An 18,561-nucleotide genomic window follows, 5' to 3' on the forward strand; every position below is an offset into this window, starting at 1 on the left:
GTTAGGAAGCAAGAAACAGAAGAAGAACTTGAAGGCATTTTTTGTGATGAAGAAGGCAATCGAACGTTTTCAGAAATTAAAAAAAGATGAGAAGAAGAGCGCGAAACACTTTATAAGAGAAAAGGGGAAAAACAGTCATTTCATACCTCCTCTTTAAAGTCGTGCGCGGATTCCCAGAGAACTGCCGCATAACATTCGCCCTCATTTAAAGAGAAAATGTTTAAAAATTTCAAAACACGTCGGGTACCCAACCTCTTGAAGGTGGTGTACCCGACATCGAAACTAAAGCCATAAAATGCTTGAATGCAACCTTGGGGCAAATCCGGACTCAAACAGGGGCACTGTTCATACCCTGACCCAAAACATAAAGCTAGACCCAATAAAGATGAAAGGCCCACCCAAACGGGGGTGACCTCTACTCATACTCGACCTCTTTAAAGAGGTCGGACACAATGAAAGAGATCGGCTCGTACTTATCAAAATAAGTAATTATTTTTCCGAATCTCTCCTACTATCTCTATTCCCACTAAAAGATCGATCTTAACAAACTCCCAAGATAAAGGTAATGGTTATTCATCAATAAAGGTAGAACTACTCTAATAAAGGTGGTTAACAACTCTATTATAAATACACTGACACTCCTCAGGTATATTCACGTTCTATTCTACTAAAACCCTATTTAAAACCCTTACTAACTTAAGCATCGGAGTCTCTTGCAAGTACCATCCCCACCTTCTCGCGAGGAACATGGACGGCAGCACCTCGGCACTAAACAAGTCGGACGCTACCTCAGAAGGGTTTTGGACCTTATGTCCAGACTCACATCAACATTTCAGGTAACTTTCAAAATAATTATATATATTTTTATATTTAAGATTAACAGTTAAAATTATTAAAACAATAGTGTCTAGGAATATTTAAAACTCTACCTAAATTATAATTGGAAATTTGAATTAAGTTAAGTTAGGAGAGGTGGTTTGGAAATTTTAAATAATTTTTAAAATTTAGATAATTTTATCAACTGAGACTCATCTTTTTATAGATATAACGTCAATTTTATTATTTTGTGGATAGATTTATCCGTGTTTGATTATTTTATGATCACAAATGATTATGTATTCATATTTTCTTCACCCTATCCATATGGAGATTTTCTCTTAATAGTTTTTCAAATTAGTGTACTTCATCCGAATCAAAGAATCCACATTAAGAGTTACAAAATTAAGTTTGTTTTGAATTAAATGATAACATCGTTAAAAAGGAAAAAAAAGATATACCTTTACATTACTATTTTAACTATCCATATCTATAGCATCCCTGACATATATCTCTAGTTTGGTTTAATGGGTAATAAAAAATTCGGAAGGAAAGGCTCGGATTTGAATGGATGATGATACAAGTGGATTCTTCTTTCTTATCTTTCTTTCAGCCAACTATCATAAACCAGAAACTGCCGTAACTAACTACTCCTAGCTCTCAAACATCGCTGCTCTGCATGTACTATGTTTGCTTTTCTTGGTCATTGGATTCAGTCCCCAAAGCGGCATTGGAAGACAAATTTTCACCGGATTCCTCAGCATTAGACTTCCCCTGTTTAATAGGATGTGTAAGGTATAATCAATAAAAACAATTATAAGCTTCTGCTACAACAGAATGTGTGTAAGTTTTTATCAATAAGAAATGCGGAGCTTGTCAATTACTCCACCTGAAAGAATGGAAATTAGCATATATATACTAAAACTAACCATGTTACGTATACACAAAAAATCAACTACCCATATATATTGTATTCATACACAAATACTTGATAGCTTATATGATGGCTCATTTTTTTTATGCAAATAGCATTTTTGATACTCAATTTGCATATTATGGAAAAAACTGAAAATAGACTCTTTAAAAGATTGATACAATAAATAGACATTTTTCTTTACAAGGTAAACAAAAATATAAATGAATACAGGATCAAGTAATTAACTGCATCAGTTTCTAATGCACCCAATGTTCAGATGGCTAATTCTTGCGACGCTGAATTGTAATAACTGTAGAAAACGAAGATTTTACCTTGTTTTTATCAAGCCAACCACGTCCAAAAAGTAGACCAAAACGTGAGTTGCTATCTGTATGTGGACTTTGACGACCACCAACCCTACAAAAGTACCGCCAATGAAATTGATCCAAATGAATGGAGGTAGCAAATCTTGCATCATATGCTAACGCTCTTGGTGTGGTTTGGTAACCATCTTAATGCAGAGAATATTGAAACAATCAAAATGTACAAAATTTATCAATTTGTTAATTCTTAATCACTAAAATATTGGAGATAGTGGATACAACCACAAAATCACTTTTCTATTTTCTCTCTTTTTTAATATCTACATATTTTCTAACAATCTCTCTCGGAAATTTCAAAGTCAGAATTCAGATATAGAAAGGACACCATTGAGAATGAAATATATCAGAATTCAGAACTTGCACTTCCCTAATCCCTTAAAGCAAAATTATGCAATTATGGATCAATATGCTTAATAGATGATTTATGCGTGAAATATGGAGGTCTTAATCTTCAGCATATATAGTCCAAGTGTTTCAAAGGAAAATCATAAAGTGATAAAGGCAATACTACAATTACAATAATAAATATTTTATCCTACTAGATGAGATAGTCAACATAAATCAAACAATACCATTGCATCTTGTCATATACCATTTCTACAGTAAGCCTATTTATGCTTATCAATCTCTCTTGACCACCTCATTCAAAATCTTTCCCTGTGATCTGTCAGTTTCCATAGGACATTTTTGTCCACTAGGAGTATATTTTTCTATTTTCATATATAGAATATATAGTTGCTATAGGGAGTAAAATTAAGCTAGATATCATCCTAAAATCTCAGTAACTTAGTATGAAAACCCGTGTAAATCAGATAAAAATTCTATCCTTGATACTGTACATTTGTCTTTATGTTGTATGAAAGAAATAGCAAGGGACATCTTGTCTTTCAAATCAGACTTTAACATGGTAATAGAGCTTGGGTTCTAGAGTAGTCTTAGTTCATCTTGGATTTTTTTATCTCTAGTTTTGGGTAGTAATTTTATTTTTGTTTAGCTATTCTGTTGGTCTCTATAATTTCACCAAATCTGCAATTATGTCGCTATAATTTTTTTTTCTTTCAATTAAGTTCTTACATTACTTTTAATTTTATAATTGGGTCTTCCTAATATAAAAAATATTAGAGTTAACTAAATATTTTTCCGCAAATTAAAAGTATCCACAATTAAGAACTTAATTAGATCTTTGAACACAAATTTTTGAAAAAATATTCCGTTAATTTTAACGTGTTTGACATGAAAAAAATCTAATTACCAAATTAAAAATAGTGTAGGGACCTAATTGCAAAGAAAGGAAGTATAAGGATCTAGTTGTAAATTTGGTCAAACTATAGGGACCAACAGAATAATTAAATCTTTTTTTTCTTTGGTCATTGGTACCTTCAGATGTTTCTTTCTTTTACTTGGTTTGGTTTCTTCATTTAGTATTTTTCTTTAACATGGTTGGTTTGGGAAATAACGATTCTGATTTTTGTGCCAAATTCATTAGGAAAAACTATATACCATCGGAATTTCAATTCCAATTGTTTTTTATTGGAAAGAAATAATCTAGTTTTTTATCCACAAGCAGCTAAAGATGGAAGTTGGCAAAGAGCATGCAAGAGGACTTATAGCTCTTCAAGAGAAGACATTGTTCCATGTTTAGTTCACGTCGAACCTATCAGCTGTAAATGGGTTTACTCAGTTAAACTTTAATTTGACAGTTCTTTGGATCATTATATGGCTCAGTTTCTGTCTTGGGACACCAAGAAGAGTATGACATTAAGTATGAGGGAACATTTGCTCCTATAGCTAAAGTGGTTACTATTCATACAATTCTCACAATTGCTACCAAACAAGGATGGTCACTTAAACACTTTGATTTAAAAGAAGCCTTTCTCCATGGTATCTCAAAGAGGAAATTTACATGGAACCTCCCACCGGTTTAATTTCCTCTTCTATTATTGAGGCTTGTAAGTTGAATCATTCGTTATATGTTATAAGCCAATTAACTTTGCCCAATTTAGATATGTGTAGAGCAAATATGACTTTTGTTTCTTTGAAAACCACTATTAGCCTTGTTCTTTATTTTGGTATACATTGATGATATTGTTGTCCTATGAACTCACTCTATTGATTAGTTAGCTACAACAACACCTTCATGATTCTTTTCAAATGAAGGATCTTGGTAACCTTTCTTACTTCGTAGGATTGGAAGTACACACATGATTTGATTATCTTAGCTGGTCTTCAAGGATCTTCACCTATTGTAACTCCTCTTCAAGTGAACATCAAGTATCATTATGATGAGGGCGAGCAACTTTCAGATCCTTGGGTATATCGACAATTGGCAGCTAGCAATTAAAGGGTTGATATCTCATTTCTTGCACAACAAATTAGTCAATTTATGACTCCCTAAGATACCTCTGCATAGCTGCTGTTTGTCGAATTATTAGATATCTGAAGGGCATTACTTGTCGTGGTTTATATGCTGTTTTTCCCATGAACCTAATTACTTATAATAATGCAGATTGGGCAAGTTGTCCTAATACCCATAAATTTGTCATTGGTTGGTGCATGTTCCGTGGAGATTTTTTGATATCATGGAAAAGTAAAAAAGCAAGACCGTGTCTTTAAGTAGGTCTACTAAGAATATCGTGCTATGTCTGCTGCATCATCGAAAACAACTTAACTTCAAGGAATATTAGCGAAGTTTGGGTTCCCTCGGTCTAGTTTTACTTCTCTTTACGTAGATAGCACAAGTGTGCTAAACGCATGAAAGTAGAGAACTTTGATACTATCTTGCTGATCGAATGCTCTGCTGGTCTTCTTCTGCATGTCTAAACCGGCCACCTAAGAAATATATAGGTTTCTAGATAGGTTCATAAACCACCTCCAATAGTAATGTAAAAATCATACACTTAGAGATTAGCCTTAGTGTAATCTTATACTAATAGAAAATTCTTCTACTAACCACCTTGTGTTCTCACAAGATTTGTGGATCCCACCTTACATGTCTTTAATTACATCATGTTATCCTTAGTCCCTTCTTCTACAAGACCTTCTAAAGGACTTCCCATGGTACCATATCAATGGCCATATATAAAATTTCTTTTTATTGCTCTGACATCTCTCTATCACTCTCTTTAACAAGTGTATAGTCTCCAAGATGGATTTACCTATCATAAAGACAAATTAATTCTCCAAAACCTAGATCTCTTTTCTCAATCTCTATTCTATTTCTATCATCCTCTGTCATAACTTTATGGTATGACTCCTTGTCTTAATCTCTATGTGGTTTCTACAATTTTGCAAATCTCCATTGTTTATGAAGGTAAGGATTAAGGAACTATTTTAACATTAATTTGGCATTTCCAAGTGATAAAGACAATAACTAAAATAATTTGTAACAAATAGTAATAAAAAAATTTGAACTTAAAAGAAAAAATGTTGCATACAAATTGTAAAGTACTATAACAAATATTCTAAAATATGAAATATTTTGTACCTTGGTGAAGAAAGTGCTTTGTTTTGGCCAGATTCATATTGAAGGGTAGCCTCCAACATACTTTCTGCAACAATCACCCGTTTTTGCAACTCAGCAATTGATATCATGGCTTTCTCATACTTTTCCTGCACATTTATTATACTGGAAATAGATATATATAATGTCTTACAATATCCTTAATAGTTAATATAGTGTTTTCACTTCTACTAATATGGAAAATAGACTCATCCATCTTAGAAATTAGATAGCTCTTCAATACCATAAACATGCTGTAGATATTTGATTTTTTTTTAAAAAATGGACAATTTTTATTCCAAAATTTGTGGAAGCCATTGAAATTATCCACATCACATTGTAAACCAAATAAAACCAATAGCAAAATATATTAGAACTATCGGCACATTATCTATATTAGTTATCTCATCATTCTTTTTAAAATATATTATAACATGCAAAAACGTCAACAATGATAGTTCTAATAGGAGTACACACAAACCTTATAAATGAATATAGAAACCAATGTATTCATCAACAATCTTTAGGCACCAAAGAGGGAGAAAGAGGTGTGCTTAATTTGTAGTATAACTGAAAACTTTAGTGTGATTATCTTATCTGCTAGCCTTTTAACTTTATTTAAGAATTTCGTGTTAGAGAGGGGAGCCAAAAACATGCTGCAGATAACACCTTCCTAGAGATGTGCATATCAGAATATAAGATTCCCCTATTTGGTGCATCACTTTAAATAAACTATTCCAGAGTTGAGTTATTCTAAGGAATGAAATCCCATCATTCTTAATCCCATATGAGAAAAGGGATTGTAAGATTATCTTCCTTGAAATTTTTTTTCTTAAAATTTAACTAACTATTATATCCCATTGCCATGGGATTGTTTTCCTTAAAACTAATATTGCTATTATAGCCCTGCCAATATAATTCAAATTTTCAACTAAGTGCTAACGTTTCCTTTCACTCCTCACTCAACCATTCAAACCTTCTCTTTGCATAGTGCTGCACTTTCAAGCAAGTCGTCTTTGGATTGAACAGTACATCTTGACAAAAAATTTAAAGGCAAAAATGGGTCTACAAGTCTGTGGTTCTCTATATTATACACTACACATAACTCATGTTTAATGGATGTGTGACTTGTCTACTGCTTAGAAATTCCAACATTTTACTGCCCCAATCTATAAAGTATGATGTAACAAATTACAAGAATCACAGTGATAACAACAAACGGGTTACCTGAAGGATATGAACTTCTAATTTTTGAGCTGCAAGTTCTTGTTCTGCTCTTTTACGAGCATCTTCAGTATCTTTCTGATCATGCTCTAGCTTCACTAAGACCTATGGCACGAAAAAGATTTCAATGTTTTATATACAAATTACAAATAAATTGTTCTTTGTTTCGTTTTACTTATTTATTTTAACATATAAGCTTACAAAAATAAAAATTGGAGAAAGCAGGTGCGCAAGAAAACCTGCATCATGGCAACTTCCTGTTCTTTCTTATCTGCAAGGACTTGTTGTAACTCGGCTACTTCCTGCTCCAATTCCTCAATCTAAATGATGACAAGAAATATTATAAGCATCACAAATTAAATGACTAAAAAAGGTTTTGAACTTGCTTTTCTAGTGCTTATGTCTTATATTGCATAAACAAAACTTTTCTGCTGTTTGAAACATGAAATGATATTCACATTAAGCTTATTTAGTTCTTTCACAATATTTTTGTTTCCGCTTTCTTTGTGAGAAAGTGACAAAAGTACACATGAAAGAACTATAATTCCTCTCATATATCTCAAGAGTTCTAAAATTCTTCCAATACACTTGAAAGAGTTGCTTTGTTGGACACATTCACCCAAAAATGGGAATCTTTCTCAAACAAAATTATCTTTCATGCACGATTTTAGATTTTTGCTCTTTCATGGGTAATTTTACTACATGATTTTTGGTAGGTAATTTTTAAAACTTTACTTCTTTGTCTTATCAATGTTTCAGGGATTTTCGTAGTATAAAGCTTAACTGAAAAAATTATGTAGTAAAATCTAGTCTTTGTTACAAAATGTTTATACCATCTCCCTATACTCTAAACTAAAGTACAAATTGGAAGGAAGTGAATTCAAAGGACAACACCAGACCAACAACACACATATCCTATTCTACTAGGTGGGCTCAATTAATGGAATATAATGGTGTCTCCAAAATTTCTCTTCATTCTTCATTTATCCTTTTCAAACAGATTCATGTTATCTTCCAATGGAACCACTTTCCACACAAGGAAAAATAGAAAAATTAAGTTAATGAGAAAACAAATTTCCATTCTCATTAACATAGTAATTGCAAGTATGTCAAGGTATTTAAATAAAAATTGAAAAAAATATAATATAGTAAGTTCAATCATCCAAATATTGGATTTACCCTTGCACTCAATTGCAGTCGATTATCCTGCTTTACCATATCCATTAAAGCTGTTTCAAGCTCCTCAGCTCTGTTCAAAGATGAAATCCCATGTACGGATAAAAATTATTTTCATAGGAATCATAAAAGAAAGTATTTTTTCTTGTTGCATATTCATGCAAATGAAAAATTATAAGTGTATAAATCTTTTACACTATTAATGCATCAAAAGTAAACTAATCATAATATCTAACAATAATTGAACGGATGCATATTAATCTCCTCAACTATAAGTTATGTGCACATTATCTACAAACTTTTAAGAAAGTGCAAATCAACTTGAAATTAAACTTTCTTGAAGTACACTTTAATCGTTTCATTAAATTTACGGTTTTGCGAAGAAGTGGCCTATCCTTCGGGAACTTGGGAAGAATACAAAAGAGGAAGCCTTTTCTTTTTTTAAATGGAAAAGTAACGTTTTGCTTTTTAATATAATTGGAAACTTCAAAATCTTATCCTTTTCTACAAAATCCTTTCACTTTGTATTTTTAACAAGTGCCCTTAGTAAAACCCTTAAATTTATGCAATAAGCATGTAACCGCTTATACTTTAGCCATTTTAGTCCCATAAATCAAATCACAAGATGTATTATGATGCCTTAAAGTTTCTTAAACTTGTTTGACTTATGTTTTAACAATGGAATAAGACAATAAGTGTCAATTAACACAAGTAGAAAATGCTAGGAGCCAATTCATATATTTTCAGTTATAGAGATGAAGTTCAATTTTCCCATAATTGAATCACGTTTTCATATTAATAAAGAAACATGGAAGTAAAACGGAATAGAAATTGAAAATCAAAAGTGCCAAAATAGAACACAATATACAACCCTATCAAATGATTTAATATACTAATACAAGCCATATAACCTAGATAGAATATAAAGTTAGTATGCAAACGAAATAAATAATTCATGCTGTTCAATGACATTTCACAGAGAAGGTTTTAGGAATATGCATTTATTGTTCCTTAAGAAACATTTCCAGAACCATCAATGGACAATATTTGAACATGACCACTAAAAGCTCTAGAATGACTTTCTTGGGCAAATCACTAAAGTGCATTGGAAATCAGCATTATCAATATTCCAGTGGTAGTAATTGCATTGAACTGATAAATTTCCTTCCCTAATGAAATTTATCTTATAATTATATTCTAGAAACATATTCTAAGCCTTACTTTATACGTAACATGCTTTATGTCATAATAAAAAACTTTCAATAAAAGCAAGAAGAAGACGGAGAAGAACCTCAGTATTGCATTTCTTTTCTCCTCCAGCAATCGGCATAACTCAACCTTCAACCAAACCACCTGCACAGTAGCTGTTAATGATTGAAATTTAAAAGGTGTTGTAAACCTTATATAGTTTTATCACCAATTAGTAATATTCTCATATTTTCTATGAAGTTTTGCTAATACAAAAACAAATTTGTACCAAACATCTAATCCCTTTAATTGTCAAGTACAGGGATAGAAGTTTTAATAAATACCATGTAGCTAGTAGATAGATCTTAGATGCATTTTTTATTGCTAATGAATAGAAGAATATCTTATTTTAAAATAGAGTTTGAGAAACCCCATACAAGAAGGTCAACTAAGATTTTTTGGACAGGATGTTAAAGTAAAAAAAAAAGGATTTGGCTTTAAATGGGGGAATTGGATTTCATGTTGCCTTGTTGTAAATACTTTCTTAGTTGTTGTTAATGGTGAGCCAAATACATGGTTCCATGGTGAGAGGGGCTTAAGGCAAGGTAAATTTCTATCCCCCTTCTGATTCAATTTATTGATGGATATGCTTAGTGGATATGAAGCAATTATGGTTTCTCATTTGCAGTTTGCTGATTGTACCAATCTGATTTTGAAAAATGATAAGGATATATCTTATAAAATTCTCTCTCTATCTTTCATATTTTTGAGCTAGGCTTCGATTTGAGGATCAATATGTCTAAGAGTGGTTTAGCAAGGATTAATATTGACCTAACAAAAAACTCTCGAACATAATATTTTGGCCAGATGTCCAATTCTAGAATGGATTCTTGTTTATATGGGAATCCCTTTGGGTGACAACCTTACCTGAACCTCTTTTTGGGATTCTATTGTGAAAATTATTTGAGTCTCTCGAGGTATGGAAAGGGATTTATTTTTCTCTTGAAGGTAGGATTACCCTAATTCAATGTTGCTTGATCCAACATACTTTATTTTTATTTATGTTTCGCATACTAAGGGAGTAGTCAATACTAATGAGGAGATTACGAGGGATTTCCTTGGGTTCGGTGCTTTAGAATGTTCAATTATTTGGTGAGTTGGGAGATCTGTTGTCAATCAAACAAGCAAGGAGGATTAGTTCTTGATAAAATCTTGTGTCAAAAACATTAGCTTGGAAACAAAATAACTAGCGATTCCCTTTAGAGCCCTCATTCCTGTTTGCATAGGCTATTTGAAGTATGGCATGAACAAAAATGGATGTGACATAATCATGCTTACATATACTGCTCACTTTAGCATCGTAAAGTTATTTCCAAAAGTTATGCTACCTTCAATTGTTTGCTTTCTTTGAAAATAGATGGTTCTCATTTTCTATTTTGGAAAGAATATTGTGTAGGCAATGCTCCTTTTAATCTAGTTTTTCCTCATCTTTATTGCCTAACCTCTTTACATAAATTTCCTATCATAGATTTTTATTCTATTGAGAGCTCTTCCAGTTCTTGGAACTTCCACTTCTTTACGAACCTTAGTGATAAAGAGTCCACTAAGGCAGCTTAATACATCTGATTAGTATATATACTTGCAATCTCATCTTTATTTTGTATCATAATCCTTGAACAATGCAACTTTCCTCCTTGATAATGGAATCACATAAGCCCAGTTCAGAAATATTCTCAAATCTATTTCCCCGCTGCTATATGGATAATTCCTTAATGTCTAGGGGCTTTCCTGGCTTTCCCTCTTAGACTTGTTGAGAGATTCGGAAGTCGTTATTTACTTATGTTATGGTTTTCTCTGTATTCTCTTATTTCAGGAAGATTTCTTTTTTGGCATTATATATATATTAATGAGTTCATTTTTAATAAAAAAAAGTTTTAATAAAAGAGTTTTTAAGTTTGTTATATTTTATTATAAATACTTTTATATTTTAAGTTCTTTAAAAGTTTGGATGTTGTTGTAAACATTGAATTTAAAATATTGCATACAAGTAGTTTTCTTCTTTAATAGTTTTTAGCATGTCAGGCTTAGTACTCGAAAAATAGTCTATGAGAGGAAGTGTGCTAGTTAGCTACATTGTAGATTTGACCTATTAAAGATGAAGTCTGACCTAACACTGTATGTTTCCACCTTTTACCTTAGGAGGAAGGGAGAGGACAAATTTAAAAATAAAACTAATTATAGGATGAAATAAAATAATCTTATATAATAAACTAAACATAAATTATTCTAGGATCTTTGAGATACTCTATATAATCTTATAAGGTGTTATAGAGATGCTAATAAAAGCACACTTTATCTTAAACATGTTGGTTTTTAGATAATTTTCAATCCATATTTTTATTTTTTATGTAATCTTGAAAATTCATTCTTTGATCGAGTAAATGATCAAATTAGTCATGAAAGATCACTTGTTTTTTAGTCCTTGAAATTTTTTTTAATCAAATTTGTCCTTTAAAGATTTTAAATTAGTCATGTTAATTCTTCTGTTACTTTCTTTATTATGGTGTTAAAATTTATTAATGTAGCACGTTAAGTGCACAACACACTCCTAGGAGTTTCAATTGACTATTAACATAATAAATTTATAAAAGTATATCAAATCAAAACCTAATTGAGGGAAGAACTTGAGGTATTAGACTTCTTCAATGTGGGGTTAATTTGATCTAATTTCATAAATTAATCATGTTAATAGTCAATTATGACTACTAGCTAGGTGTGTGTTGTAATGTTATTTAACGTACCACATCAACAAACTTTGACACCATTAGCAATGAAACTGAGGGAATGACTAATATGACTAATTTAAAATATTTAAAGGACGAATTTGATTAAAAAAGTTTTTGGTAACCAATTTGGAGAATGAGTGATTTTCCAATGACTTATTTGACCATTACTCTTCTTTGATCATTTCAAAATTTGGGAGAGAAAAAAAAAAGTGAATATTTATTTCCTGAATTAAATAAATTTAAAATCACCTTCTGTAAGCACTATTATTCAATCAAGTCACTCTCACTACTGAACTTTTTCTCAACATCTCTAAACTTGTGGGATATTTTAGAAACAACAAAGTTAATGGTCATGTTCCGTTGTAAATAAATTTCAATCTACTACACAAACATAGCCATTTTACAAGGGAACAGAGCAAAGATGTATATCTTATGGGATGCAGAAGATTACCTGTTCCTGGAGATCCGGTAGAGAATCCACTTCAGAATCAACATTAAGACTGTGAAGTAGTTCATCCAAATCAGAGGAATGAGACTCTATCCGTGGTATTTCCTCATTAGCGGCCATATCATCTCCTTTATTGACCTTTTTTTCTTCTACTAACGGTTCTTGGTCATGCTTGAAACTATACAGTTTAGAAGCAATCCCTTTGGAATCCTTCCAAAGTCTTCCTTTCCTTGCCCTTTCTTCTACTACTTCTAAGACAGATGGTCTATGCTTTTCTCTTAGTTCATGTAATTTTTCCTCTGTCACAGCTAGAAAACCCATGCAAGCTGTTAAGACAAGTTGACTGCTGTCAAATGTTGAACCAGCAAGTGATTGCAATAGAGTAATCGCATCACCTGCATCCTTTGTAGTGACTAATGCAGGACCTACAATGATACATACAAATTTTGTTATAACCTTGGAGTGTGCACAGAAAATGTTTACCAATAAATCAACCATATTGCACACATCAGACAACAGCACAAGATAACATTCAATACCATATAGTTCCATAAGGGCCAGTGCAGTTCGAAATAGCATAACACGGTTCCCTTCAAATAGAAGCACATCCCAAACTCGAAGTACTACAAACATAGAAATGAATCATAAAAGGAAACATATTAAAGTCAATGCCATGGTATCAAAAGACCATCACCCAAAACAAAAGATAAAATCCATGTAAATTTCACCGCTTTCCCAAGGAATCATGTTCACAAATATTGATAGGAACCAAGGTCCAGATATCCATGTCACTTGCACTCCCAAGTATTCCAGATGATTAACTGCACCCAAAGCATTGAAAGAATGAACAAAGATATCCCAATCGACTCATGGAGACAATTAGAAGAAGAATAACAAAGAGAAAATAAATAAACACAAACCCAGTTTGGGAAATCTTTCACGCATTAATTCTTCAAAGACAAGCTGGTCCACCTAACAAGTTTAAAAGTTATCACTATCCAAAGAGGACTACTACAAGTCTCTCAATACTACAATTATCAATCACATGTGCAATCAAGACCCATTGATCAAGATAAAGGCATTTTGTCTACATAGTACAATTTATAAGTCATACCTGAGATTCTATCATTTCCTCTGTATAACAACCTCCAAAATAATCATCAATGATGCCAACAAAAGTCCTGAGATGTCCCAGAGAAAGGAGAGAAAAGAAACAAATTAGTTCATAAACCTAATACAGGCCAAAACTCTTTTGTGCAAAAGTCTCCAAGATAAAATCGTGATTTAAGTATACAATTTTATAAGCAACTATAAAAAGATAGAACCGGTAGAAGTTTACTCCTTGGGACAATGGACAAAGAGGGTGAAATTTGTAACATTAAGTTTTTCTAACCTACCAAAAGGCATTTTCTTCGGGCATAAGAAGCAGCAATAAACCTGCAAAGAAGTTCATTGCCTGCAATGTAAATTCAATATCAAAAACTTTAATGACAATGAACACAACGATGAACATAGTAATGATTATCACTCACAAAGAATAAAACATGACACCCCTTGCAAAAAGAAATTAAAGGAATAAGAAAAGTATTTAAAAAATCCAAGGCAGTATATTACATCTCTTATTTCATAGGATACACATCATCTTTCAATTGGTTTAAATTTTTGGATCTAAACTTGTTATGTTTTTCCACTAAATGTATGTTTAGATTTTACGGAGGTGCTAACAGAACCTTAAAAGATATTGTAGAAGATACAATACATATAGAAATGCATTAATGTATTTTAACTTTTTAGGTTTGTGAAAAATTAATGCAAATAGTCAAATCAATATTTGAAAAGAAAGGCTCTAATTGACGCGAATTACCTGACAATACCCAACAGAGGGGTTATGTCTAGCATATGCTAGCAGTAAACGCCTCAAGGAATTTCTACCATGTTCATCCAAAGCAGGGTGTCCTGGGAAAGTTCTTGTAATGTCCTGAAAATGAAAAGTATGATTTATTCTAAGAAGAGAGCCAACTTCTAATATGAAGCAAAAGAAGCAGCACCTACAAATCAAAATAAAGTCCAAGGCGCATGCAGCTAATGACCTTCTCAATCTGCTTTCTCCACTTCCCAGATGCAGTAGATGTGTCATTTTGCTCATTGCTTTCAGCATTGATAGTTTCTTTTGCTAACAGATCCTCATAATAGCTCTTAACCCGCCTTGTCTTTACACCTACAAAGGCTTGCCAAACCTGTAACAAGAACATTGTGGCAAAGACAAGGCTGTACTATTTTTCCTCCACAAAATTATGAATTCTTGTGAATTTGAATGCGGAAAAGTATAGGTAGACAATGAGAATACTAAACAATGTGAACAATAGATATATCGGATGTTCAATTCAATAGGTATATATTATGTTGATTCTTAGTTGTTTGGTAGTTTTTCCTTTTGATTCGGTTTACTTATGCACAGTTAACTATAGCTGGATGTTCAATTCACTAGGTGTGCGGATGGTTATTCTAATGTTAGGGTTTAGGAGGTAATTTGGAAGTGGAGTATTTTTTTTACTTTATTGGGTTAATTCTAGAACCCATTGTTCATATTGTTCATAAAAGTCATTGTCTACCTAGCAAAACCGAATGAATGCATCAATGTACCTCTCCTCTAAGATCCTTTGGGATGCCTCCTTGAACAAGAAACTCCAGTTCTTTCCATAGAGAGAATTGTTGAAGTGAATCTTCAACCACTAACGCAGCGCTTGACTTATTAACATCCGTTGCAGAAACCCCTCCTCCAAGTTTAGATTTTTCTATATATGGAAGATGGTCATTATTACCATTTCTTATCTCACCTTTCACATCATTTCCCTTTTTGAAACGAGAACTCATCAATTTTTCAATGGCACTAAGAGATGGCCTAATTTCAGCCCAGCGTTGAACTTTACGTGTCTTTCTTTCTTCTGAATAGTGCAAATCCTTTTCTGAACTGTTTTCTATTGATATATCAAAAACAACCTTTCTGCCACTTGAATCACCCCCTTCACAAACCCTTCCTGCACTAGTGCCTTCTTTTATCTCATTAACTCCAGAAGACTTCCTGCCACTTAAGTCACCTCCTTCACTAACACCCCCTACACCAACCTCTTTAGTGCCTTCAGAAATATTCTTACTATTTAAATCATCTTCTTTGCATACCTTATTTGAACTACTCTCTTCTTTTACCTCATTACATTCAACTTCCGATGTTTCTTTGTGTTTGTTCTCAGGAGAACTTGGTTTTGCTGAGTTGGGTGCCTCTCCAAGGAAGCTTCTCCATTTATATGATCTTTCACCTTCCTCCTCCTAACATGTTAATAAATCAAATTAAGGTTGATTGTTAAGTTAAACTTGTCCTACCTATAAGGAAAAACAACTAATAGTTGCAAAGCATAAATAATTTCCTAAGGCTGCAATATTTGAAGTATAAAAAAAGTTAAAATCCAATGCTTTCAGTGGTTATTCAGGGACAAGTTGTTACTTGAAATTATAAGGAGAAATGAAAAAGTTTCATACAAATGCATTTATTTTTTATTATATTGTGCAAGGAACTAGCCAGAAGCTTTTTGCAACTATAAATCTACTCTTTAGCTCTGAGATGCATCATGCATAATTTATCACCCATTAGAAAAACTTTCTAACATGATGTAATAATAATTAATGATGCATGCCATTTTTGTTTTCTCTTGTTCTGTTTGCATCAACTATTAGTACCATAACCATCATTCAGAGAGAACCAAAGGTTTACCTAATCTAAATTTTTATGGATAATAGGGAATCCTGTTTAGTTTTACCAGTGAAAGAATATTGCTCTTTTCCCAAAACAATTGAACAAATACATGTGTAGTAGAATGAAATTGAAATATTAACAAGAATCACCATAATTATAAATTTAAAAAAAAAAAGAAATAATTATCTCATACCTTGTAGATTGAAGAATACTCTCTGTATCTTTGTGCGTATTGAGGCCTCAATGCAAATCCATAAGAATCCCTATAAACATTGACATGAATTATTGTTCCGGGGTATGCATAACCAAATCCATAACAGAACAGAACAAAACTCAAAATCATGCAACAAAAAAGAAGAAGAACAACGGTTACTTTTATAAATAAGATGAATTTAATGCTTGCAACAGACGCCCTCGCATGTTAAGAATTCTTTTTAATTATATATATATATTATAATACGTATGATTATGATATGATAATTTACCTGGAATCAACCTCTAATGAGCGCTTACTCAGTAAGGACAACAACATACTTCAAGAAAATCTGCAATTCTACTGCCCATATCTTTTTACTTTGAATTTGGAACTCACATCACAACACTAACGCTACCATATTTCACATTTCATACTTCAACAATAATCACATCCAATTAAGGGTCAACCACAAACTCTATCTAAAATCTATTCCTTTTTCATTATTATTATTATTATTATTATTATTATTATTATTATTATTATTAGAGTTTAATTTTGATGTAATGTTTTACACCACCCCATGAAGAAAATCGTCTTAATAAAACCGGCTATAATTGCACGTGTAAAACACTGATCGTGCATCATGTTATTAGTAGAGTTACAGATGACCATTTTATTATTATTATTATTATTATAGAGAAATACTAAAATTCCACTTCAGTAATATTAAAAAAAAATTGACATGCAAGCTTTATGATTGAAAATAGACTAGATTCGATTTCAGTTGGTGTGAACAGTAACTGCTATGAAGAAACATTCTAAATTAGATCCAAGAATTTGCAAAATGCTAGGGTTCAATGGCACGTGGATATGGCAATTTAATGGTTGATTATGTATACATGAATTTGTGAGTGAATATTAATCATGATATATTATGATAATGACGACGTGTACTTCTTCGGATGAAAAACTTGGAGGAGGTTGAAACCAAATTTCTCCATGTGCGCAAAGAAAAAGAAGGAGGATTAGTAGGCTTGTGATGAAGAATGATTCGGAGGAGGATCAAAGGGCTGTGCATGTTTTTCTCTATCGTAACCAAGAGAAAAGATGTTTATGTGTATGTGTCAACATCAATTTTAGGCAACTGTGATTTGTGAATGCAGCTCTTCGCATGCTACAGTGGGCGGCTAATCTATTTTATCTATGGAAAAGTAGTGGATACACAAGTTTTAGATTCTCTTTAGGAGAAAGCAAAAAAAAAATTTTTTTTGAATATTGAAAAGTTTTGTTATACTTATTTGATATCATTTTTGGTAAATATTTTTAACTTTTTAAGGAGTTAATTTAAACTTTTGAAAAGATAGAATAATATGAATTTTCTCATTTTTGATAAGTTATTTTATTTTTTTTATTAAAAAAATATTTGACTTTAAAATAAAAAGGATCATTGTGCTATTTTTATTTTTTGTTTTATGAAAAATATTTTCTGTTTTCTCACGGTTATAAGTATTGGTCTTTTATCATTATTTTTCACACGATGTTTCATCTCTTAGAAATACTAACTATCACCACTATTTTCACATAATGTTCCATCTAAATTGATGCATATGTTCCTTCTATGTATTTTTTTTATCATTCTACTACTCTATTTTTATTATTAAATTTATATTTAACATTGTGTAATATAGAATCTCAGTTTTAATTTTATTTTTTCACATATAATTTTGTTTTTATATAACTTGCTATTTTTTGTATAGTTGTCACGACAAGTTCTCGATCCCAATAAATGAACAGAGAGTTCTAATAGGAGTAACAAAAATAAAAAATAACAAAACATACTTGACACATATTTCATATTTTTTTCTATTTTCACCTACCATATCATACATAATAAAACATCAATCATGGCCCAAACTAAGTCATGACTGGCGCTCAAGGAACAAGTCCCTTACCAAACTAAACGACCAAATTTTCAGAAAAATGGACAGAATTTCTTCTATTTCTGGAATCTTTCCAACATTAATATTATCTTTCTATATCAATAATAAACACTCATTTCCAAAGACAACAATAATAACATATTCCAATCATATCCACAACCAAACATGTCTAAAGTCGCATCATATATATTAAGTTGATAATTAAAGTATATAGTTAAATCCATACATTTTATATAAC

The 18,561-nt window shown here is 31.8% G+C and overlaps 1 protein-coding gene across 1 annotated transcript; it reads right to left on the reverse strand.

The window, feature by feature from the left end:
- Positions 1-1,316: 1,316 nt before the first annotated feature.
- Positions 1,317-16,530, reverse strand: LOC107627191 (uncharacterized). The gene is made up of 17 exons (XM_021115783.2): positions 16,381-16,530; positions 15,080-15,763; positions 14,527-14,673; positions 14,301-14,414; positions 13,834-13,892; positions 13,551-13,617; positions 13,357-13,408; positions 13,165-13,257; positions 12,976-13,059; positions 12,440-12,861; positions 9,306-9,367; positions 8,018-8,087; positions 7,078-7,158; positions 6,842-6,943; positions 5,600-5,724; positions 2,065-2,149; positions 1,317-1,590 (listed from the first exon to the last, which is right to left on the reverse strand). Exons 1-17 carry the CDS (start codon positions 16,528-16,530, stop codon positions 1,501-1,503), a joined length of 2,487 nt encoding a protein of 828 aa, XP_020971442.1. The 3' UTR covers positions 1,317-1,500.
- Between the last annotated feature and the right edge of the window lie 2,031 nt (positions 16,531-18,561).

The sequence above is a fragment of the Arachis ipaensis genome, chromosome B2, assembly GCF_059453495.1.
Source record: "Arachis ipaensis isolate K30076 ecotype BB chromosome B2, ASM5945349v1, whole genome shotgun sequence".
Classification (NCBI taxonomy): Eukaryota; Viridiplantae; Streptophyta; class Magnoliopsida; order Fabales; family Fabaceae; genus Arachis; species Arachis ipaensis.

Excerpts from the sequence above, each read along its gene's own strand:
- LOC107627191 (XM_021115783.2), bottom strand. The coding sequence starts at position 16,530 with ATGATTTTGAGTTTTGTTCTGTTCTGTTATGGATTTGGTTATGCATAC. Across the intron at positions 14,674-15,079 it reads CAAAGGATCTTAGAGGAGAG|GTTTGGCAAGCCTTTGTAGG; the intron begins GTACATTGATGC and ends TTCTTGTTACAG. Across the intron at positions 1,591-2,064 it reads GTTGGCTTGATAAAAACAAG|GGGAAGTCTAATGCTGAGGA; the intron begins GTAAAATCTTCG and ends CCTATTAAACAG.